The 26,849-nt window shown below is 34.0% G+C and overlaps 2 protein-coding genes across 3 annotated transcripts in view; both read right to left on the bottom strand.

Moving 5' to 3' along the window:
* The window catches only part of LOC119638458 (nucleolysin TIA-1), a 102,439-nt gene that overhangs the window by 74,001 nt on the left and 1,589 nt on the right, over window positions 1-26,849 (bottom strand). Inside the window, exon 2 of one of the 2 annotated variants that reach the window (XM_038035243.1) lies at window positions 18,170-18,974. In XM_038035243.1, coding sequence (XP_037891171.1) covers window positions 18,170-18,656 — 487 coding nt within the window. In that variant the 5' untranslated portion in view covers window positions 18,657-18,974. Of the gene's footprint in view, window positions 1-18,169; window positions 19,808-26,849 lie in introns of those variants that run through there. The other variant, XM_038035244.1, reaches the window with a different exon arrangement.
* The window catches only part of LOC119638460, a 58,103-nt gene continuing 51,078 nt past the window's right edge, over window positions 19,825-26,849 (bottom strand). The window contains exon 5 of the mRNA XM_038035252.1: window positions 19,825-20,114. Coding sequence (XP_037891180.1) covers window positions 20,104-20,114 — 11 coding nt within the window. The 3' untranslated portion in view covers window positions 19,825-20,103. The remainder of the gene's footprint in view (window positions 20,115-26,849) is intronic.

Below are 26,849 nucleotides of genomic sequence, written 5' to 3'. Positions count from 1 at the left end.
GAGGATATATTAAACTTGTGAGGGCGTACACAACGCCCACACGGAACCATCTTTTATTCAGAATCACTTTTCGAAGTCAGTCCGTCCGTCCCTCCTCTGTCTGTAAGTTGCAGTTTCTGCAACATATTAACGATTTTGATGAAATTCAGACCCAAAGACGAGTCCTATTTTTTTTGTGGATAACCCTTGCCTCTAATGTACGCAATGTAAGCAAGGTAGTTGCTAATATTGTCCACAAAATAATTCTTTAATTCATTTTTTAAATTAATTTTATGAATTAATAAAAGAAGTTCGCAATCACTTTCGTGCAATTAAAGAAATATCATGCACAACTTTTAAAATTAAAGTCCAATGTATGCCGATTTAACATATTTCTCACAAAGTTTGATTTACCCAAAAAGCTTTTAGATGTTTTTTCATTTTTATGGTTTTTTTCATAAATCCTAATTATTTTCATCAAGCACTGTGAAAACAAATAAGAAATTGTTCCCAGCTTAAACCATAGCAAACCTTGGTGATCATAGCCAAGTATAGCTTAGCTTCTGGCTGTAAAATTCGTCGTTAAGCAGTCATGTGTCTATCCATCCATCCTGACTATTGTCTACCGTTAGTAATTCTTGTATAAAGTTCAACATAAACATAAAGTTTTTATCATGACCCTAAACATAACCGTAAATATGATAATAAGCATAAAGAAAAGTTTATTTGTTTAAATATTTTATTACTCTTAATGACAATGCAGGGTAAACGAGTTTGATGGAGACGTTTGTAGCCGCAAAAAATAACTGAAATATCTTCATACCGGATCAAATCGATTTAAATATCTCTCTGTCCATTTAGCCTGAGTCAGAGCTAAATGCTTAGTTGCCGAAATATTTATCGTAGACGAAACACGTCGGTTTGTTTTAGTCTTTTGCTTTTCTTTTTGTGTTTTTTTAATTTTTTTTTTTTTTTTTTTGGTTATTTATATAAATGTTGAATGTGGGTTTTAGGATAAAGAGCTACAACCACACATATACCAAACCGGTTTTGAATGAGATAATAAAGCTTCACCGACCTTCTCTTTTATTTATCTTGTCTTTTTTTTTTTTTTTTTCTTGTATAATAAATCCCGCCCGCCTTTAATAAAAAAAAGCAAAAAAAAAAAAAGAAAACAAAATTTAAATTGTTGTAGTCATAGTTATTTTTTATTACTTTTTGTTTTGGTCCTCTTTTGTTATTATGCATATTCATCTCGGTCTCTAGTCTGGGCTGTTGTGTATAGTTGAGCCTCTTAAAACATTAAAGTGGAGTTTATAACCATAAAACCAACTAGAATGCAAATATACATAACAATGCTTCATCCATCTGCATACACCATCATACATATGTGTATATAAAAATTTACGTGTACGCACACACTACGCTTATGTGAGTGGATCACTTAATAATAACTACCCAACAACAACAGCAATATACATAACATACAAATCGTAATAATTTTATACTAACTAACCGGTCTTCCGGTTTAATATATATCGTCTTATCTCTCGCCGACTTTCTCTTTCTCTTAGACTTTCTTACTTCATTGTTTTGCTGCTTATACTACTTGGTTGGCAAAGTGGTTTAATTGTATGTGCTGGCGGTTGTCTAAGGTGGTATTATGTACTTAAATACGTAAGCATTTATACTTCGGTCAGATATAAACATATGTTCAACAGACGGAACTTTTTACGCTTGACGAGACTAAGAGTTTTGCGTATTTACTTAGCTAATATGATATAGAATACAAGACGAATGTATGGAGTACATTGTTAAACGTTTTTGCCGACCAGCCCCTCTTACAACAACAGCACCGTTAAAGCCTTTAGAAATTGTTATAGGTTTCTTTTGTTCGTTAACTCGCTAGAAAGCTAATCGTACGATATTAAATATTAGCTTAAAGAATATCAACCGCTTGCTCTTATTGTAGTAGTTTAGCTGTCTGTTCTTCAAAATGACTGAAATCGTTAGTGTCTCTGGGACGTTTAGGTTAACAAAGACGACTAGATGTTAATGTGACACATGAATGACAGCATCTAATTTAGCACCAAGTCATTATCAATATGCAAATAATCAGACAAATGTTATTTTTTGCTGCTTTTGTGGCTACGGAGGCTCTTTTTCTTTTTCTACATTCGCCACCAGTTGGTTATAAATCATTTCATGATTTAGATCTTCATACATATCCGAGATATCAACAAAAGAAAAGAAGCAAAATATTTCAGCTACCGAAAGACTGCGAATCGCTATAGTTTTCTACTTGACTGTCTATGAGTCCACTTCCTTATAGAATCGCCGGAAAATCGAAATTTAGCACAAACAAAAAACTAAAAAGCACTACAGGAACAGGACGATTATGATTCCTTAGCCACCTTAGAATTTCTTTGCGGTTTTTATAGATTGCTTTAAAGCCAACAAGATTAATAGTAAAAGTTGAACAAGTTTCCTATACGTAGACTATAAGAGATTTCTCCTGCCCTATCTCTTTGATACTTTCGCAAGTTTATTTTTGTTTTAAGCAATTCAAGCCTTCTTCGTACTTCATGCTAAAGATGGTTCCAAAACGACATTTTGACTGTTACTTTTTTGAAAATGATATTCCCGAGGCTGTTGGGTTTGCGCATCCTGTTCATTAAGTTTGCCCAAACATGTTCACTTAATTGCTGCAGCAAAATCGACTTTCTATTTTAAAAATGTCTGGGGTACATTTTTATAGCGGATCACCGGACCTATATTAATTTTGACAAAACGTCTGCAACGAGCAGAAGGAAGCTTAAGAGATTCCACAAGGTATCTTGGTCAGCGTCAAATTTTTGTTTGATTTAAGCATATCCGTCCGTGTAATGTCTGTGCTAAACGTTCTCCTGGCCCTGAAAATGAGGCTGTCGGACTGTAAATTTGTTAGGTTATTACACGCAAATTGGGAAAAATCGTTTGAGAGACACGTGTACGGAGCCACGTAAATTGAGAAGGCTTGCGCTTAAGTCCATTTTTGCTCGATTTTTTGTTACATGAATGAAGATTGATCTGATCGCCTAAAGCCGAACGCGCTGCGTATGAAACGTATTCGGAATAGTGGAAGAAAATAGACTAAGTTTTTCCTCTCGAAGCGTACAGACAGAACAGACAACTTAATCGAATACTCCTTTTATTTTAATTGGAGTTATTAACGCATCGCCTTGGGAAAATATTTTGTTTAGGATTTCCTTCCATTGAATCGTATCCCTTCCATTCAAACAATGATTTTTGCTTAAAGAAAAGATGGAACCATAACAAGAGAAAATGCTTTCTTGGCCAAATATTTTTAGGTTGTGAAGAAAAAGGACAATACTTTTGACAAATGACGGATTGTGTTCGAAATGCATAGCAAAACGAAAAATTTGAAGAAGCTTCCATGTGCGCCTTTATATCCAGTTATTATGTGTGCAGTGGGCTGCCCTACAAAAGAACAGATTCGTGACCACGTAGATTACACAAATACAATTTTTATGGCCGTTGAATGATTACATTTCTCTTTCTGTTCAGAAGAAAATTTTAATTTCAATATTTTGTGTCTACGTTTTCTTTTATGGGCTTAACAGGAATTGGAATTCTTGGAATTAAAACATAATAAAATCGTAACGTCTGCCTTATTTTTTTACCGTATACGAATTCGCTTTATATGAATCCAATTTGCAGGGGATGGCTGCTGCACTAGGTCGCCGTTATTAATCGAATTGTCGTATGGTAAGGATAGACGTATGCACATTATAGGGTATCGGCAAAGTGCTGAGTCCAATTATGGGAATTTTCTTATTTCTTTCTTATCACTAATTCCGTATGCAGCATGACTGATATAAATAACTATCACATAGATTAGTATTTTCAAGTCCACATTTTAAGCTAAAAAGGATGTTTACTTTTTTCGAACTTGAAAGAGTTTTTATTTTTAAAATGAATTTGCATAAAATGTCTATAAAAGTACAAAATAAATGAAAATAAAAATTATTGAATTGCAATCCGTTATAATAACTGTAATAAATCTTCATGCAGACGATACACTGCAGGAAAGTGATAATAACAATTTATTACAAGTACACTAACCAGTTGTGGCATCGCGTACAATATGCATGAGTTACGGAATCAATATAAAAGAAGTATTAACAAAGAGAGCCAGAGTGTTCGAATGCAAACGGACGGATATATATAATAAATGAACAAAAAAAAAAAAAAAAAAGAAAAGGTATACACCGTACTAAAACGATCCAAAATAGGAGTGAAACACTATTGTGACGACAAAACATTACTATCGCCATCCTCATCATTATCATCATTATTATTGCCATCAGCGGCAGCAATGGCAACAGTAATGGCATTAAGTAAGAATCGAGGCGAGGAAAAGCTCAGTCCATGCCTGCAACATAGAAAACAAAAACGAACGAAAAAAAAAAATAAATAAATAAAAAAAAAGGAAAATTGGAGACGGCAATCAACACAAAAGAAAATAAAAGATAAAAAAAAAAAAAAAAATTGAAAGAAGCACAAAAAAGGCCACATAATAAAAATGAACAATGACAGGTTAATAGCAAATAAATGAAAGCAAGCACAAAATACATCGTGCATATGTATGTATGTGTGTGCAACGAAGAAAAGCGGATGCAACGACGACCACAACAATATCAGAAATTTTACACTTACTCACACTCATTGACGTACTTGCTTACTTACATACATACATAGATACATACGAACATACATGCATACATTGGTAAGAAAGAAACTATCAAGGATATGAAATGATGGTAAAAAGCGGAAATACAATCATCACATAACTACACATATATACACACATATCTGCATGCAGCATATTCAGTGACATTTAAGAAAAAATTGCTTCATGTATTGTATACTGTTAATGCACACACCAACACACACACACAGACATTGAGACATGCATCGTCATATAAAAGGATGCACAGAATATATCCTTTTGGCCTAACGATTGATATATGGTTTCACTTAAGTCGTAGGTAAAATACACATAACTGTGTTTAAATGAAACGAAAGCAAAAAAAAAAAAAAAAAAAAAAAATAACAAAACAAAATCAGCAAAGCTTGTGTATGAGAACGAAAGGGGCATAGACCACGAGAGTGGAAGAGGAGGATTGAGAAATGTTCGAGGGATGGGGAAGGGTGGGAATGATGAACACACAAGCTAAAAAGCAATCTTAAGCCCAGGCGCACATTTATACGACGAACGTCCACTGATAACATGGACAATCGTATAAAAATCAAGTGTGCACGTTTGTAGAAGCGCGTGAGCGTGTATGTAATGAATGGTGGCAGCAATGGTTTGGAAAAACAGGCATTACAAATTCCAGCAACCAGCACAATATTTCCAAGAATAATAGAGCAAATGACAACAGCGATAAACGCCGCAAACACAAACAATCAAACCAATTTTACCAACACCAGCACCGCCGCTCACTCTTGCAACTGCCACCTAACTCTACCGCGAACCATTATAATCAGTAAACAGTCGTTGCGACACACAACAGAAGCCTAGCAAGAAATGCCAAGAGATAATATAATGACGGCGACGATCATGACAATGATGACGATGATGATGATGATGATGATGATGATGGTCGGGTGGTAGGGTGCTGGTATTGGTGGTTGTAATGATGGCAGCAATGGCAAGTGAACCCAATGGCGACAATAATGATAATGACACCGTGTACACTCAGTACAACCAGAGTAAATGAAGAAGCAAATGCTTGCATTATATTGCAGCATCAATACTAGATTCGCTATTTACGTGTGTGCTCGCGCATGTATGTCTGTGCGTGTGTATATATTTGTGTGTGTATGTGTATTTGTTTGCCTATACAATGCACAACTCTCGAGTACACCTATATGAAAATGCTCGCACACAAGACAAGATAATAAAAAAAAGGAAATTTTACAAAAATAAGCGAACAAAAGCAAAATGATTAAATGCATACAGCTTTGTATACTTACACACACACACATATATTTATATATATATATATATATATATATATATATATATTCATTAAGAGTGCGCTGCTTGTAGCTACCAACCAAGCCAACAACGTCTTTAAAAAGTAATGTCCACACAAATCCGCATTTAACAGGAAAAAATTAAAACACATTTAGTTTAAGTACACTAAAAGAAGATGCATCATTAACACACGGGCAGAGATACACAAATACATATACACATTTTTCTATATATATCTATATCTATATATATATATATATATATATATATATATATATGTATATATGTATGTAAACCCTCAGTTAAATGACTGCAAATAATGAAGGAGATTATAATAAGCGCACATACAGGCATACACTTATATATATATATATATAAAATTTATTTATATATAGCAGCAGCTAAAGACGTTCATTGAGCATACGAATAGCGTACTCCCACTGCAACGCATCGATATACATACATATATTTCACAATCTTGACGCTTTACAAGAACTAATGAACAAATTCTAACAAAAATGCAGCGATATGAGAAAAACAGAGATAAAGAGAAGCAAAAAAAAAAAAAAAAAAAAAAAAGAAGAAACTAAAAGAACAGCTAAAGCTGAAAAATGACGACATATTGCAGATAATGATTTCAATAAATCAGTGTAAACCAATTGCTATTTAGTGCAGCTTTATTTTCACTTGATGCAGAGAGCAAACAGTAGATAGTCTACACTGAACAAGAAAATAAATAAACGAGAGCATAAAATTAATAATAAACCAACAGACAACGACGAATAAAATTGTACTTTTAACTCTTTTTAGATGTCATAAACACAAAAACAAGCATTAGCTTCACTTTGTTTATAGGAACTTTGAATTTAAAAGCTAAGAATCTTGCTTAGACTTACTATATACTAAGAGTAGTCATCATCGAGAGGTAATCATAGTCAATAGGCTTCGTCTACTTCATATACGATATAAAATATTAAGAGGTCTTTTAATTTTTTTCCTACTACTCGGAAGAGTAACTTTTATCTAATTTTATCTATTTTTAGTAATTACAGGTACACGCGTCATCGTATTTAGCCACAGAATGCGGCTTTTTTAAGATATATATTCTATAACTACTATTATATGCAGCTGTTTCTGCTCCTAACTGCAGTGTGTAGCTGCATATGCTTGACATGTTCTTAGCTTTGTGGTAACAAATTAACTGTTGCCTTAACGGATGCTGAGCCACACTCTTAATGGTTAAGGTTCCGCTATGGAAAGGATAATATTGCACTCAGATTAGGTTTACGTTGCTTTAAAGGTGTAGCTAAAGAGTTGTGAAGTTGACACAAAAGCAAGTATATATATATATATTTATATATATATGTGGCTATTCAATCTCTAGACAGATGCTAAAGAGAAATATTGAAAATGAAAGCCAAATAAATATTTAGAAAAAAAAAAAAGATCAACCAATGCCTTTGGCGAATTGCTTTAGCAAATCATATTTTTAGTTAACTTGCTTTAGTCTGGATTCTCTCATGATTTTTCTCAAACATTCTATAGCCAATTGCTGGGTCTTATTCCAGTGACATAATCGGCCTTCTCGCTCGTGCTGAGTATCTACTAAGATTTTCGATACACTACAGCTATCTCTTCTTATCCATGGTTCGCTCGGGAGTGTTGGTAAACTTTACCATATGGGAATTTTGCAAACAGAAGTGAACTTTAAGAAATCTCCGTTTAATTTGAGACAGAGATAGTTACGTCATTCGAGGGGACAATAATTTATTCGAAATATTTCCGCGAAAAGTTTATTTCCCATTAGCGACAACTTTCCACGCTCAAAAACCATAAAGCTCATATGAGATCTCGTCAACATAGGCTCAGATGTGGTTCGTTAATGGTACGAAAATGCAAATAACAGACTAAGTGATTTTGCATCTAGTTTCCGGAGGTCGCAACATACAGTCGCACGCGTCGTTATAATGTTAGTTAGTTCAGCATTAATGACGATGCAGAAATGTTTTATTCTAGAAACAGTCCTCAGATGACTATACTGAAGGCATATACGCGCAAAAAACACTTACGAATGCTGATCAACGAACGAAACTTCCTTACCGTACTGGCTGATGTTTTTGGCCATGAGATAGCCTGTATTGTAGTTTACGGTCATCTTCCGCCCACGATTTCATGTGGGAGACCTCAAGGAAGGATCTAATGACACTTTAAAGGGACTAATGACTTTTAAATGCGCTTGTTTACTTATCTAGTTAAAGTTCTTTGTCACCTGAACAACATTAAGACGAAATGTCTTTTGAAATATCCGCAACAACCGAATGCTGTGAACACTCCTTTTTTTTTAACAATTTCCACGATTCGTGTGTATAATATATAGTAGCGCCCAAACACCGCCTTCCGTCTTGGATGATCCAAAACTCCTTTTTTTCCTCCAACCAAAACTAGGACTCATTCATCAACAACTGCATTCTTCAAGACAGTGAAGACTCCCGATCGAAGTTAACGTCATTTAAAAGCCACTCACAGTTTTCATTTGTCCAACTGCGTAGAACATTTGTGTCCAGGTTGGAGGAAGACTGCTTCAGTTGTCTCGTTAGAGACCCTCAAAGAAAGGCATTTTAGATCGTCCAAGAAGTGTATTGTATTTAGAATTACGATTAAATTCTAATTTAACCTACCTATGCCCATCGTCGTAGTGGCAAAAATTTTATTAGAACCACACAACTCTCCATATATTCTTTAAGCTTGGATAAAATCTGAGAGCAAGGCTACTACGGATCCAAGTAAAAGAATTTAAAAAACAAATTGAAAATTTTAAAAATATGTCTGCGAATATGTTTACAATAAATGCAATGCATGCGACTTTAAAGCACAAGTACCTTTTCGATTTTTGTAACCATGCTCGAAATGGTGGATAGATAGTCCAGCTCCATGACATTCTATCTTGTTTTAAATTACTAATTAATGTTAAATATTTATTACATAAAATATCCATAAATTTCATTTATTATGATTTTTTTGTTTTGTTTGTTTTCCAATGATCGCAATCTGTCACTATCGTAATACGTAATACATAATAATCAAACATATAGGTACGCGCTGTGTTATTATTTTGCTAATTACCACAATTCTTAGTAAGAGCTATTATTAAATAAAATCGAAGGTAAATTTTATACAATTGTATTTTTTCATCGCTCTCTCAAACTCTTCCACGACAAAAAGCTTTCAGCCATTAATGCAATGCATTTTTTTAAGCATTTGTTGATTAATCGCGCATTTTTTTTTCTTTTTAATCTCGAAAAAAGAAATTGAAATGCGCATCAAACTTTTTTGTTCTTGAAAAAGCAAAAAAAAAAAAAAAATTTAATTGGATTAATTAACTGCAATTATATGTACATTTTATATATATGATTGATCCCACATCATTTGTTATAGTAGCACTAAGTAAAATTAATTAAGTAATAAAGCGCATGTAAAGCCTATTTGCAATAAATGCATAAAATGAACTTATCGTTATAAATGCAACTCCTAAGCAGAGTATATATTAGGTAGTCCGGAAATTTCTTTCGGTTGTCCCCGACACCAGGTTAAAATAATTTTTTCACAATTAGAGCTAGAGGGACAAATAGTTAGGTAGCGCAGTTTTATGTTTATTATGTAGAAAGCTTTCCAAGGGGTCGGTTGTTTTATAGCAGTGAGGCGTAGAATTTTGTGGCAAGAGTTTAACGTGGGTTCCTGCCTGAAAGGCTTAACCCCACGGTGGCCCAAGCCACTTTAAGCGTACTACGCCCCGTGGCGAGTTAGACAATCCCCACAGAGTAGTGGCCTAAACAGCACCAGAGTCCAGAACAGTTTATTGTGTATGGAACAATAAACCCCACTCTGGTGAATGGCGAGGCCTAGCTGCACTCAATTGTTCCATTTTAGCTAGGAACTCGCCAACCACAACCACCACGAGTACTCCCCGAAGGGCCGCACCCAAGCAGTCAGGACTCACAAATTGATCAACTGACTGCTTCCGCCATAAGGCTTCCACTGTGCTGTTGATCAATTACCACCATTACCCGCAGGCATCCGTGACATGTGTTCAAAAGTAAAAATAGGTAAAAGGGGAAAACTTATTCGTCAGTGAGGCGTAGGTAAGACGTGGAAAAAGAAGAAGAAAAAAAGCACATAGAGAAAAATTTGCAGCATATGGAACTTATGCTGTAGCAGAACACATTAGCCAAGAAATTTTCAGTGAAAGCTTTACGGCGTTCTGGTAAGCCAAGCGCCATTGATAACGACCAGCTAAAGGTTACGATTGAAATTGATCGACGATTCATCCAAAATAACAAATTTGTTTGTGTTTATATAAAAAAAAAAATAAAAATTTATTTCTAGCAGTGAGAAGCCGCTAGAAATTTATGGTCTACCTAAAATATATATATGGAGAATAGTAGCTTGTTAAGGATGATCGAACTAAAGTTATGCGATTCGTAAAGCTTCTAAAGAGATTAGAGAAACGGTCCCTTATATTAGCTTCTTCTAGTTAATTTCGGCCTTGACACAATAGTTTATTTCAATACAAGTTTTTCCATGTGTTCGATATATAAGACCAATATTAAAGTAAGGCTAGGCTGCGCTGGTATATCGACTGTCAGAAATATTTAAAAAATCTTGGCGTAAGTACATCCTTAAAAAAAAGGAAAGGTATATTGGTCTTTCATTTTGGACACAATATAACCTAAGCAACGTTTCCAATTTTTTATTAATTTGAAAACAAGTACGAAGCATATAAAGCATTCATGCTTGCCCGCGAAATTTATTCAAAGCTTGTCCTTCTTCCGCATAATTACTAATAACTTTAAAAGCACTGGTGGCTTAAAGAACTACTTCTACTTTACTTACTTCCAATGGATCGTGCAAAACAAATCAAGGAGCAGTAGCCTTGCTTTTCGAACAAAAACCATTTTTCATTTTCTCGAATCTCCTTCGGAGTCAATTGTTTCCACTGATTAAAAATATTGTATACTAAAAATGATTAACACTAACGTTTGTTTTGATCGATATATTTTCAATATGCGATGCCAGAGGTTTATACACATGTGCCAAAAAAAACTCTTCTAATTTCTTTTTGTAACCATCAATGAAGGATGGGAGGTACGTTCATTCTGTCTAAACATTTGCAAAGCCCAGAAAAATGCATCAAAGGCCCCAGAAAGTATATATATGCTTGATCAGCATCAAATTCTAAATCGATTTAACCATATCCGTCTGTGAGTCTGTCCGTCTGTATAATGTCTGTGGCTGTCTCCTGGCCGCAATAATGGAGCTATCGACTTCAAATTTGGCAGAAGCAGTGAGAGGTCTTGGACGCAAGTTGGCATTGAAAATGGGCCAAATCAGCGAAAGGAAGCGCCCACAGCACCAAGTGAACTGAGAAAGCCAATGCTTTGCAAATAGGTTTCTTGCTCATTACTCGTAAGCTAAAAATTTGAACGAATATTCTACGAGCGATGCTGTAGCAACCATAAACAAAAATGAAAAAAATTGACCACGCCTACCCAACGTTGTAGTGTATCAAAATTTAATGGTTTTTTCAATAATTATAAAACCAGAAACCAGCTTTAAAAGCCCAAATTCTCGGCCAATTACAACGCTTGAATGGACATAAACATGTCCGTCTGTTGGTCTGTCCATCTGTCTATTTACGCAACTTTGTAGTATTCTCCCGTTAGCGAAAATGAAATTATCGGCTGAAAATTTTTAAAGGAATTTGGAACCGACCTAAACTTTTCAAAGGGCACGCCTACAACGTCCACATGCCTCGACGATGAAAACTTTTATTTTGACAATAGAAGAAGTCAACTGCGCCCACTCCATATTTTAGAGCATAAGAATTTTGTTCTTTTATTTCTTTTGTCGTTTTTGGGGGTAAACGGTGATGAGTATAAAAAATTCGGTCAGCAAGAGTTAGACAATATTTTCAAGTAAAGGCATATATTAAAGGAATCCTTTATTTATTTATTTATTTATTTATTTATTGAAACAGACCATTAGCTAACACAACGAATACAAGATAAACTAATCAAATAATATGAACAAAAATGATTATAAATTAAAAGTAAAATATTTTTACCAAATTGAGACTAACAAACAAAGTTCATTACGCCACTTAAGTAACCAGAATTAGATGTTAAACCAAGTAAATAATTGAACTGAACAACTCATTCTTTGCAAATATGTGAGAAAAGAGAAGGGCACATATCTATATGATAATATTGCAAAGAATGAAATCAGGGAAGTCAAAGAGACGCCTTGAGACGAATTAGGTTAAAGAGTCTTCTTAACAATGCAAATTAGGCAAGGCCGATTTCACATAAACGCTTAAATCGTCTACCGGAAGTGAATAATAAAAGTCGGGAAATTCGGTTTACAAAGAATCCGAAGAAGAGTTCTTAATTACTCCTGCACTGCCGACAACCGAAGAGCGATGAAATACCTTGAGGCTTTTATGGAAATATTAAAACCATTCCTATCAAGCAACACTGGTGACGAAGTATTCCCTTGAATATATTTCAGTAAAATCATCTTCCAAAAAGCAGGCTTCTGCGTTTAATAATTGGTAAATGGATAAAAAGTAAACGCTCTTCACAGAGCGGTAATGTTCTCTTAATGTCCCTTCGTAATCCTCTCAAGGCAAATAAGAGAAATTGCTTCTTCTTCTTCTTCAATCATATCTATATAATAATTGTAACTGGGAAACCAAATGACAGATGAAATCATTCCGTCCAGCAGTCTAAGAAAACTTTACTCAAATAGCAGTAAAAACCTTTCACTGACGTATCCTGGAATTGATGCATCTTTTTAAATATACTCAACGTAATAGTCGATCCAAAAATATCCTAAATAACGTTATCTTCAATGTAAAGCAATCAACGAGCAGTGCTAGTTCATTCCACATAAAAATATCTATTCATAATTGGATAGCATACAAATAATTTGTTGTCGCCAAAAATTTTTACATAATGAGTATTATTATTATTTAGAGGGCATTGGTTTACTCATGATTCATAAGAAAGAGATCATGACACGTAATCCCTCTGCTTTCGAAAGATAACTAAGCTAATTACTTTTTAAAAACCAATATAAATTGCCAGCAACGTAATAAAAAAAATTACAGTAACTGACTGACTGAACGATCTTATCTCTGGAAAAACTTTCTATGCATTGTTTTTAATGCGTACGTACAATAATCGCATTGCTTTGAATAATAGATGCATATATCCATATGAAAGCATATATAGGATGTTTACATATATGAATATATATATATATATACTCATTTATATATATATATATATATATATATATATATATATAATTCAAGGAATATTCATATTTGTTTATCTTCCAATTCCTACTATAATACATAAGTAAAGCAATTTTCAATTTTTGTTGCTTATATGTTAAACTTGGTTGTTTGTGTATAAAAAGAAGGAAAGAGTAGAAAATAACAACAATAATAATAACAATAAAATCGATCTAGAAAAAAATGTCACATATTTGTATTTCAAGATGCACTAAATCGCTGATAACAAATGCCAAAAGCAGTCGCAGCAAACGCATATCCAAGCCAACACACGTACACGTACATTGATTCATGGCTATATATACAGATATGTCATTATGTACATGTTTTCTTATGTACACAATACAAACTTGTTTTCTTTCAATCTTGTTAACATGACGACATAACAGCATCAGTCAATGTCCTTAAGCTTAAGAAAACAAAAAAAAAACAAAAAAAAAAACAAAAAAAAAACTGGAAACCAGTTAGTTTTCGAATATGGAAAAAGAAATTACGTTACATTTTCCAATGGAAAGTAAAGAGAATATAAGACGAAAGAATTTATTTTTCCATAGTTTACTGAAAACAACGACAACAAAGGGCAATAAAAAATGTTTGCACAGAAAACAAAAAAAAAAAAAAAAAACAATTGTTCTTAAAAAGAGACGCTTTAAATTGGAAAAAAGTGAAAAGAATGGTTGCTTAGTTAATTTAAGAAAATGTACATCGATTACGTTATTCGATTACGGATATCCATTACATTTCTGCCGTTGATCTACTAAGCGACATTGCGATTATATAATTTTGACAATGAAGGTAAAGTTTTCATAACGATTTGATTTGGAAATTATTAAAAACAAAAAAAAATTGTAGTCCTTCATTAGACACCCTACATCACCTTACAATTATTCATACAACGATATTTCATAGAGACAGACAGACTTCGATCATAGAGTCACTATCTGAATCGATCGATAGACTAAAAAAAGGTGGCTCTCTCTCAAATGCTTTTGCGTGTTATACAAACCCACACAAACTTGACATTTAGGTTATAAAAAATTTGGAAATATTGGATTCAGAACTAGCAAGCCTGGAACTAGATTTTCGAAAAATTTTGGATCGGCATCGGCAAATGTAATTCGGTAGCATTTCTTGCACTTCTTCCGCTATTCTCCGTTTCAACGCTTTTTGACCAATTTTCAATGTTGGTTTGTAGGACTATGAAATCGTCACCCAATACCAGCAAAGTAATTGTCGTAAAGAAAAAATGCGATTTAGTTGACGTTATTCGTTAAAAAAAAACTCATTTAACTCGTTAAGTGAATTTTTTTATTTTTTTACATATATACATAAATCTTTAAGTGAAGTAATTAATAGTTAAAGTTTTCCTATTATTATTATTACTAATTTAGTCAGAGAAATAAATACTAAGACTAAAGTCTAACGTGTTATCGCACTTGAGACTTGAACGCACGATCATTGACTTGTTGGTGAGGCAACTTTGCTTACTCAATCACTCAAGCGGATTTCCCATATTTTTCTCTTTTAGCTTTGACCTTTACTACAGTCGCCTCACCCCTCCCCCCAACTATGTTCCGCTAAATGTTTCCTATTTCCTGTGTCCTCTACATAACCCGCCGAGAGTTTTCCAGTACGTTTATATCGGATTATATAGGAAAAGTGAAGTTTTACAAAATATTTTTGTCAGTTTTTCAAGACGACTCACTACATTCTATTTCCATATTATCCTTACTCTTCCTTTGATCAGTATACGAGCATATCAATAAAGGGATCGACAAACTTAACTGATTAAAAATACGCTTCACCAAGTAAGTTCGCACAATTTCGAAAACACATTTCACTATCTTTGCCTCAACTAGAAGGGACTAGAAAAATTTGTCTCTGACATCTACGAAATGTCTGATGTAAATTTTGCGCAACGAAAAAGGACAAATTTAATTTATATTTATTCGTAATTCAATATGTTTTTATATATATATATATATATAAATTTTTCTAAGAAATAGAACACTTACGGTTCGCTCATCAATCAATCTTAACTAGACGTTTATATATTAAGTGTAACATGTGTTGGGAGAAAAAACTGAAAAATTCATAATTTTATCACAATATAAGTGAAAAGAAGTATTTTACAATATTGTTGGTTTACTGGTTTTTTATCCTGTTGGTAGCAGTCTCAAAAAATGCTTAAAAGACTTTTCGAATAATATTTATCTTTTATGTGGATTGATATATTGTCGTCACGTCCGTTCATGTGGACATCAACGCTTTGAATTCTCAAAATAACAAAAGCTTGTAGGAAAGTCAAAGCCTTGCTAATTATGATCCCTTAGGGCGTGTCCGAAATTAAAAAGGTGAATTGAGCAAGACACGTATTAGTCGAAATAGTACTTGTGCGATAAGCAAAAATACTTAAGTACTTTCTTTTATTAATACCTTACTAGCGGAATCGGATATTGATCCAAGAAGCGTAGCACATGAATTCTTAAAGTAAAGGTCCCTACATCCATGGAGTATGTTTGAAAGCAACAATGGGTCGCTTACAAGATGTTAGAAAATTAAAGAGGCCAATGATCTAAAATTATTGTTTCAAAACTATTTCGGATTTTAAAATAGCCATAGCTAGCTTCCGCATCAGTAGGCGAGTAGGTACGAATCGCTGCCCCCAATTCCCTGTTCACAGATTCACATCTCATAAGGGAAGAGCTTACGCAGTCGCGAATGGCATAGCTTGTGAACACTGCCGCTAGGCTTTGGCCTCTCTCCCTAATTCTTTCCCTTTCGTCAATTCTTTTCAACCGTAGCACACGAATAGGAAACATTTCCTGAGCTATTGGTCAAAAAAAAAAAAAATATGTAAAAGCTATAAAGCCGAGTGTGATTAGATGCCCCATTATGTCTATGCATTCTTGGTTTGTATGGTATTTTCTTAATCGACTTTTATATGTAGCAATCTCGACTCACAAAGTTTCGTACCAGATTCAAAGACGAAATCCGTCCATCACTTGCTTAAAAACACAATGCAAGCCGCAAAAAGAAACCGAAAAATCGAACTTTATTTTCATGATAGATATAGTAAAGCACGAATCTTCTACATATGCCTATTCGGGATGTATTTCCAATTTTTATAAATGAGAATGGGCGTGATTTGCCCAAAAAGTAACGAAAAAAAATCTTTAAATTATTATAATGCATAAAATCTGCGGATTTCAAACTCAACTCAAAGACATTTTGTAGGGGTCGAAAAATGGTCTTAATCGGCCAACTGCTAGAAAAACCATCAAAAAGTTCTAGACAAACTGATCAGATCTCCAAAAATAGTTAAAATAAGTTAAGACACATATCACCTTCTTATTGGGCATTTACTTGCTGAAACTATCCAAAGCGGACCAGCATTACATTGTGGATGATTTACTTGCTTGCTTACACTTGCGATGAGTAAAAAACTTTATAAATTTCTTTTGATTTCAAGAAAAAAAAAAAAAAAATCTCTTTACATTTGAGTGATTTTCACACAAATTTGTAAGACAATTGCATTTTATTGTTTTACAGAAAGCAAATGCTAATCATTGCTGTCAAGTAATTGCTTAATTAAATTACTGATTAACAAAAGATTATGAGTAATAGTAGTAGTAGTAGTAGGTAAAAGTATCCTTTGCAGTGTTTGGTTTTTGTTTTTTTTTTGTTTTTCTTCTTCTTCTTCTTTTTCTTTTTCTTATAATATATCGAATGCAAGGAAATTGATTATTTTTCAATTGACTGGCAATAAAGAGAAGGAATGCATGACGGCAGCAGAAACATTCATGTTTAATAAGTGGAAAGCATGAAACGTGAAGATATTTAAAAGTTTATTGAAAAAGCCTTTGAAGTCATTATATCAATGAATATTTGACTTTCAACGCAAACGTATATAATAAAATATGATCCTTTTGATGTGTCTTTACCTTCTCCACTCTTCACACTCTCTCTCACGCCCATTCTCTCGGTTTTTCTTTACCTTCATATCTATGTCATCATTAAATATATAATTTCTTTGTTGACGTGATGTGTATTTGTATTCAGTTGAAATACCAAATACTACACACAGACGCACGCACAAATACACACGTACGCACACACAAGTTTTCGGATTATAGTGAAAATATTTGATAAAGTGTTGATTATCTCATTATTTTTTATGAATTCGTGTGTGTGTGTGTGTGTGTATGTGTGTGTGTGTGTGTGTGTGTATGTGTGTGTGTGTGTGCGTGATACGCAATATAATCCCATGTTGAATTTAAATTGAAATTTAAAACATTATTACAGTCAGTCAGTTTGTGGCTGATATGGCAACATATCAAGTTAATGAGGATTTTTTAGTTTTACAAACACTCTCGTATATACATATGTATGGGCATACGAAAGTCTATTGCTGGTGCAGTTCATTTGCGTTTATAGGGAACATTTTTCTTTAAGCCACAAAACCATATAAAATCGCTAGTGGTATGTCTGCCCGTCTATTTCACTATTTTTCTGTATATTCGTCTGTCTGTGTGTCTTTTTATATATATATGTAGGACAAGTATACTTCATCAGCAATATCCTACGTATATCATACATCAACATTGTTAAACATAATCATTATTATTAACGCTTGTACTATCATCGTTATCATCATCATCATCAAGATCATCATCATCATTATTATTATTATCATTATTTGAGTAATAGTGACGATAGTCCATCACTGGGTTACCGGGTGGACCGATGAAGTGAGTGAATATTATATGCACTGAATGAATGAAACTTACCTTGCTTCGGTGAGGCACTTAAGGCCTGCTGTGGTGATTGCTGTTGGGAGTGAATTTGATATTGTTGCTGCTGTTGGGCAGCTGCAGCAGCGACGGCTACCGCTTGCTGTTGAGCAATGCAGGCCGCTGCTGCAGCGGCGGCCGCAGCTTGTTGTTGCTGATGATGTTGTTGTTGTTGTTGTTGAGCCTGTTGTTGTTGTTGATGCACTTGCTGTTGAGCCGCCTGTTGCTGCTGCTGTTGTTGTTGCTGCTGTTGATTGGCCGACATTTGTTGCTGCTGTTGCTGTTTATTTGTATTATTTTGCTGGTGCGTTACTTGCTGTTGCTGCTGTTGCTGCTGCTGCTGCTGCTGAGTTATATGGGTCTGGTGTATGGCCAACAATTTAGTTTCATACGGTTTAGCATGTGGGGTACCAACTGACAGTGGTTGACTGCTAAGCGTCATTTGTGCTGTGGCTGGCATCATGAGTGTGGGCATTGCCAACATTTTTGCAATTGCTTCTGTGATAGACGGTTCCCTTTTATAATGTTTTCAATGCAATATAAGCAATCCACAGAGTACTATACTCTTCGTCCTTTTCTCTATACGAACATACAAAATGATTTCAGTTTAGGTTTATGCTTTCATGTGTTTTTTATTTATTTATTTATTTATTTTTAAATTTTTTTTTTTGGTTCTTATGTTTAGCTTTCTTATTTTTTTTTTTTGTCGCTCTTTTTCGGTTGTTGTTGTTGCTTATAATGTTTTGCGGTCAGTTTGTGTTTATAAACATATCACATAGGCGACGTACATTTATTATCACCGCTGTATAGAAATTAAAACACACTACTATTGACTCCAAGTAGATATAGGTAGGTGGTAGTTAGATCGGTAATGCTTTGATGGCTTGATGATGACGACAACGACGATGACGACGGTGATGATGATGATGTTGATGTTGATGTTGATTTTGATGATGATTATGATGGCTGCACAGAAAAGTTTTTCACACAACGTTCGTTTAATTATTCAGCGTATGTGTTGAGTTTTGTTTGGCCATGTGTATGTGTGTGTGTACGTGTACACACATATACATAAGCATTTATCATCAATATGCCCACATAGGATGTGTTGCTTTTGCTGTTGTTGTTGTTGTTCTTGTTGTTGTTGTTGTTGTTATTGTTCTTGTTGCTGGATGTGTTTACATAGGCATTATTTATATTTTATTTTGTGCGGTTTTCAAAAGTGGTTAATGTTCGCATCGAATCCAATAAATTATTATTTATGCACGCGTGTTATGTGTATGTATCTGCGTATATTGTGCCGTTTTAATTCTCGTTTAAATTATGCTTTCAATAAAAACGCAACAACAACAATTCGCCAATGTTCACCATAAACATGAATCCGCTCGTCAGTCAATTAAATACGTGAACAAAATTCTTTTATATTTTATGTATGTTTGCGGTCGTTTTGAGTTTTAAAATTTTTCTAACGCGCTTCACCTATTTGCTGCCTTATCCTTTTTTCCGCTGTCCCTGCTTTCAGTTAGTTGACCACCCTTGTGCATATATCTCCTTCCCACTCTTTGTCGGCCGTCTTTTTCTCTCTCTCTCTCTCTCTCTCTCTCTCTCTCTCTCTCTCTCTCTCTCTCTCTCTCTCTCTCTCTCTCTGTCTCTTTCAAGGGACAATTTACATATTTATTTTCAATTCATATTCTAGTTCGTATTTATCAAAATATTTATACAACTTTTTCTACAGTTGTGTCTCTGCGCTTGCTTTTTTATTTGCTTTTCGGGTTTTAGTTGATGTTTGCTTGGAAGTTGGGTAGTTTTTTGTGTTTTTTGGACTATTTTATTATTATTATTATTTTCTTTTTTTTTTTCAAATTTAAATTGAAACTGAAACCGCGCACTTAACTTTGTTTGGAATTTAATGATAAAATTTAATTTTTATTTTATCCAAGAACTTTTTTATTTTATCCAAAAAAAAAAAAAGATCAAAAATAAAACAAAATATTTTATTAGCTTGACAAACACTTATCACAGACCAATGGAAATATGAATGAAAAACACTTTTCATTTAATTTTCAAGTGTTAATATTGTACATTATTTATGTATGCGTAGTAGTAGTAGAGTTCGGGTGATAAATTTTCAATAAAAATATATATCATTTTTATATCGCTTGAAATTTCTACATAGAAAGCTCTCTAAAAACATAAACAAAAAAAAAAAAAATGAACAAATTTTCGCAAAGTTAAACCACAGAAATCAAATTTTTTAACGAAATTGCAAGAAATTTGAGATTCGAAAACTTTCGCATCGTTTATGATACCTTTTTAGTGGAAACTAAATACAAAATGTCTACGCCATGAGTAATCGTTTGTTTGCTTTTTCAACAATGCTAGTGACGCTCACCCATCATCATCTTTTCCGAAGAGCTCTATTCGCCCATAATCTCTATAAGACAGACACATTCGCCTTCAAAAGCAAATCGATATAACTCCTCTAATGCATTCTTTCAAGAAATCAAAAATTTACTCTGCGATACACTTTACAAGTTTAAGAGAGAAATATACCTACGGCAGGAAAGGATTTGTGGCCGTTAATCGAGCTTATTGTTGAGAAAAAGAAGGCTTGTTGAGAAGAAAAGAAGAAAGGAAATACCCTCCAAGACCAAGCTGAGAAATTCTCCTAAAAGAAATTGGAATAAATTTTAAGTAACCGCCAAGCTGAAAAATGTCACATAAAGGATAATGCCTGGCAACTGTTACTACCGCTTTTTTCAAGCATTTTAAATTACCCCTCAAATATTTGAGATTAACGTCTGAAAGGTTCTTATGGCGGGGCGAATTTTTTGAAGTCGATTTTTAAAGCCACTAAAAGAAATTTTAAGTATCACCTGTCAAATGCTCATATGTAGAAATATTGTTTCAAATCAGTCTCCCGTAGATAAAATGGAGAAAGAGACGTTTATTACATAGCATTATCCAACTTTTTAACTCTTCTCAGGGCAATACATTTCATCGGTTAAGCTGCTTAGAACTCTACTCCCACGTCAACAATAAAAGTACAAGTTTTTAGTACTACTTATCAACCTTCGTTGTTATGAGAGTCCTTAACTTAAATTCTTACGTTATACAAAGGATTAACCAGTTAACAGTGTCAACCACTTTAACGATATACTCCTATACTCCTATAATCGTCAAACACAGGGTTTGTGTAATATGACATGAGATTGTAATGAGACGACTTGACAACATGACAAAAGTATTATCCAAAATACATTATCATAGCAAACACAAATTCGTAATGAAAAAATTTGATAAGGCAATCCGACAAGGACGGATAGACAGATCGTCACGTATATATTCGTTATACATAGTTAATTGGTTAAATATTTATTAACTTCAAAAAGTCGTCCATCGATGGAAGGGCGTAAGGATAAGCGGACAAGCCAAAAGATTTGAGTTTGCACACATATATTACGCATGTTTTTAAACCCAATCTCTTAACGCTCTGTAAAGTCTCTTGACATGGAAAAAATGTTTTTTTGAAATTGGTGACGTTAAGATTGTTGACGACGCGCAAATGGAAGGTTGTTTATAGTTTGTTTTACATCAACTGTCTTAGGTCAAGAAGAGAGCCGGTGTTTGTCGACCCCACTTAAAGAACTGCAAGTGGATGGAAAGGAAGGTAAATTTAAACGAGCCCGAATTCTCGACCTAAACATTATATTGTTTAAAGCTGCTATTGAATTTCGTTTTTGCTGAAGAAGTCGCAATAACTTCTTTGGCGGAAATCTACATGAGCCTTGCTAATCCTTACGAAATGTATTTGAAAGCAAAGGAGAGTATTCTAAGCGGAACTTCTCTTAATTAATTAAGCTTACAACTTTTTTTCTTTAAATATTTTTAACTGGGTGGGTGAGCATATCCTTTAAAACACATAAAATTTTTATTGAGCCAGTATTGCAATAGAATGCATTACCGTTAAGGATGAATGAGACTTTACATGCAATTCATCGAGATGGTTGTTGCACTTCGTCCCTGCTTTAACAACGCGGATCGCTGATGGGTTGCGATTCCATCTCAAAAGAAGCATAATTTTTTTCTCTAATAGCTACCTGTTTCAAGCACACTCGGACACGTCTGCGTACAAAGTTTATTCTGCAGATCCACAATAAACGCGGTAGTCAAAGACAGCTAAGAGGAAATATGGAGAACATATTCGTATGGCTTCTACAGTTTTGAAGAGTACGTCGTACATACCAACTCATAAATTCAGTTAGTTAGAAGCTCAAGCTTTGTTTTACCACTGAACGAATGGACACGTCATAATGCCTACACCCGTTCTGGTCACCTTTCATTGTCAAATTTTATCACTACGAGCTCACGTTGCCATAATAATGAACTTTAGAAAATATTTTTGTCATTTTGTCAAATCGTTTCAATACAATCCATTTTCGTATTGCACATGCTCCTGGTTGAGCTTATAAATAATTTCAGAATCTTTTGCCGTTAGTTTAATTGTTGGACGTGGATAACGAACGAACGAACATAGCAGAGTAAGAGCAAGACATTATCATCACCTCTCGGGTGACAGAACTTATATAACTATATTTTTTTTTGGTACATAAAGTAACGGATGAGTGACAACAATTTTTAAGTATCGAAGGACCCAGATTTTGCAGTTGTTCTACAAGTCATTAATGCAAGCATTATTTGGATTTTAAAGAATACATTTTTTTGCTGTTGAACGCAAAAGTGTTTGTAATATTTTTGTAAATTTATAGTTAAAAGATTCGTACAATGAAGAGAATGCCTTCGCATACAAGAATTTCATTTACAAATCTATCATTTATTGATTTGTTTATTTTTTTATTAAATACTTTGTTCGCCTGTAAGCCTTACTTTTGATGATCATTTGCGATAAAATTTATGAAAACTTGTTTGCCTAGGATTTTAAGTTTGTTTATGTACCAAGGGCTTTAAGGATGGTTTTAGAAGATACATACAGTGTGATGATAGAGTGTTTTTATAAAAACTAAATAAATATTTTTGGTTTATCTTATGTTTCTGCGGCACACATACGCATATATTTGTATTTTAAAATATTTGAATTTCCTTTACTTAAATATCTAGCCATGAGGTTAAATAAATGGCTAATTGGAATAAACCGTAATGAATATTATTTGTTCGCATAATATTTTTAATTTTTCTGAATTTTTCGTCAACTGTGACTGTTTCCCTTAGTTGATGCCTGTATCTTGCAATTTTTATAATGCGAATGTATCTCTCCAGCGGTATTGGGTAGGAATTTAAATTTAAAAAAAGCTAAGAAATCAATTCCAAATAGTGGTACTTTTCTCTTCTCGCTTCTCTTCTTTGAAAAAAGAAAATGCAAGTAACAGAAAATGCAATTAAAAACAACATAGTTGCATAATAATGATTATAATAATAATTAAAAGATTCATTCTAATTTAAGTTGGAGGACGTTAGACCAGTTGCAGTAAAGCTTAAAAAACAGAAACTGAAAATTTCTAAAGGCATTTAATCTCATATACATATCCGCCTCGTATACTTAGGCTTGAAGCTACTTGAAGCTAAATAGTGCCTGATACTCTGCCTCAAGTAGGAATACAAAAAAATTCTCTCGTTCTTCTGTTTTCTTTCTGAAGGTTTTCCGCCAATTTCCTTGACCATATACTAATGTCGCATATATCAGTCGGCTGTGTTGAAGAAGTGCAAATATGGAAAATTTTCCTCTACGTTCGAGAATGCTTTAGTTTCCTAGCTGTAGCACAGGTATTTTGCATTGACTGACTGCGAGCTGCGCAACACCTCAGGATTTGATGATATCGTATTTCCCTCTACAATGTAGAATAAAGCTCAGATATATCAATAGCAGCTAAAGCGTTTTCTAATCGAAAATCAACATTTATATGAACACAAGGTACGATTAGTTAGAAATTTTTTGTGCCGGACGAAAGTGTTTACGGGAATTAACACTTTGGCGCTACGTGTTCGAAATTACTCAGCAATACTTCGTTCTTCGTGCTTCATACAGTCATACAGTTTTTCGTACATGCCCAGAAGAAACTCAACTCGTATCTTTGTTATTATTGCCCTACCTGTCTGATTTATTTTCGTGTAAGCTCTTTCTATCCGAGAGGAATCTTCTCGATGGATATCATTTCGACTCAAGCCAAAAAAATAAATCTGAAGCAAGAAAAGCACTTTTCCGCACTTTTTTTTCAAAACATGCCAATCATAGCAAAATCAGGGCATATCTACACTATCAATTAGTGTTAGCCATTTATCAAATCCAATTGAGATTTGAGCCTGTGCAAACCGAACTGGGGGGTCCCCACTCTTAACACATCTACTCGACTATGTGGCAACACGAGGTATTGCCATCAAATTCGACATGGATGTCGGTTAGGATAGCGTGAAATTCAGAAAAGAGAGCTGCGCCATCACCTAAGCTTGCACGACTTACTTTGAGAATTCTTGCTTCTTTTCATCAAAATAATATGTGCATAATGGAATACGTAATGTTCGGTGTTTACTATATTCATGAAGGCATGTGACAGGGTTCTAAAGGTTTCATTTTTAATAGGATTTCTCTATTTCTTATGAAAATACAATTTCTGCTCGATGTTTCCATTAAACGCTGTGTCAACCGGAAAAGAAAGTCATGACCATTACAAGCTTTTCTCTCTGGGCACTTAGGCTAACCTATCCGATTATTTTTACGTCTCTGTGTTAAATATTTAGGATTGATGTTCTCCTTAATGGAAATATTCTTGAACCCATTTTCACTATTCTCTCTATTGATTTCTTTTGGAGTTTTCTCCTCCTTCCCTTTAATATTTATTCCACATTCTAAAAAGTGATCTCCACAACTATTTACTAGGTTCAGTCCAAATACGAATAAAGCTAATGACTTAGTTAGTTGATTCTAAATTAAAATAACGGGCGGAACTTTTTCAATTTTCATTCTATGCTTGTAATTGCATGCTACACTAGTTGGGAAAGTAATTGAACACGCGTTCGTGAAATTTTCTCAGAAAGTTTTAAGCCGAATGGAGGCCCCTGCAGCACTCAGGACGCAGGCTATAAATGAGCGTTATGAGTTATTTGCTTCTTATGTGTTTTTTGATTTTATGACTTCACTTTTATCTGAATTTCTTTTTAAAATATGAAAATTGTTTTCCTCATAAGTAACTAAAGCCTTTTTTCTATGGAAATGAAATAAAAGGAAAGTTTTATGAGGAACAATTCTTTAATAACTTTTAACATAAAACCGTTTGTAACTGAAAGAGAATTAAAAATAAAAGCTTTTTTTTTTTGATGTTCTTCTTGTCGTTATTGCTCTTGTTGTTTATATGAGTTTAGTTAGTTGAATTGGCTTCTTTTCCAAGTAATTAAATCGTAAAAGTTTTTTTTTTTCAGTCATAAATTTCATGCTCTATTGAACTAGTTCATGTCGCCTGCGTTTGCCTAAAAGATTTGCTTAATTTATGTGATTTTCTGATTGAGTGGAATAAATCACTTTTTTTTTTATATCCTTCTATTTCAAAATATTTACTAACCTCGTCGCCAGTAAATAGTTGAAAAAAAGAAAAAATTATTTTTTTTAGAATTACAAGTTGACGTCATGTTATATTTACATAGCTATAGACATTAAACTATATTAACCAAGTAAGTATAAAAATTTAGAACAAGGAGGGAGTAGAAGGAAGACGTCCCTGAAAAAGGGCATTATATGCTGCTTTAGTGATTGTGGACGTGATGGTTGAGCTATCGATTGTTAACCTCTGCGGCCTTCCTTAACTGTCTTCTACAACTTCTTAGTCAAAGAAGGGGTACAAACAACAGACCCCTTGAAAGTAAGTTTAAAGCACATAGCACTTTATAGAGTTTTTTGCCCAGTACATGCTGATTTATTAATTGCTGGTGTGCCAGTTGGTCGATCGATGATCAACATTTCTGAAGAATAAATATATTTTACAACTTCTAGGTCAAGGACGGGGAGAGTTTCTTTTTCCGTTGTGATTATTGTGGTTCTTAAGGGCTTTTCTTTCATGGAACGCAAAGCTCTAACAGCTTGTTTTCCCTTATCTAAGTGTTCTAGACGTAGTCGTACTTGTATCGCGCCTTTCTATCAAACTCTACAAAAATCTCTTTCAAGAAACAGATATGCGTCACATTTTACTCCTCTTTGTAAAAATCCTTTGACACTATATGCGAACAAATGAGTGGAGCAGAGGTCCCCAGAATATGGCATTTGAAAAACCTAAATCTCTAGGGAACGGCTTCTTTTTGTTTGTAGGAATATTAATTAGACACTGAAGGATGTGTGTGGCCGTACTCTGAGCAACGTCACCGAGATGTTAAAACTCACTACGCACCTTTTTTTTCTTATGTCCGCGTGACTTAAAATCATTGTTTTGCAACAAAATTTGATGTTGAAATGTTTCCTTTGGTGCACAGCAATCGAAGTAAAGTCGAAAAGTTCGTTTCTCTTTCACTTAGTAGACCGGTCCCAATAACAAAGTATATTCCAGTGTTTAGCACTGCCAAAGACCAAATTTATTCGTCAGATTCGAATAATAAGTTCTATGTTTTGTTTCCATTGCTCCAACAATCGATGGACGGACGGTCAGACATTCAAAAAGGCAGCCTTAAAATATATGTT

Source organism: Glossina fuscipes, unplaced genomic scaffold, assembly GCF_014805625.2.
Source record: "Glossina fuscipes isolate IAEA_lab_2018 unplaced genomic scaffold, Yale_Gfus_2 89, whole genome shotgun sequence".
In the NCBI taxonomy this organism is placed as follows: Eukaryota; Metazoa; Arthropoda; class Insecta; order Diptera; family Glossinidae; genus Glossina; species Glossina fuscipes.
The sequence above is the reverse complement of the archived record's forward strand: the minus strand, read 5'-3'. Positions and strand labels throughout refer to the sequence as shown.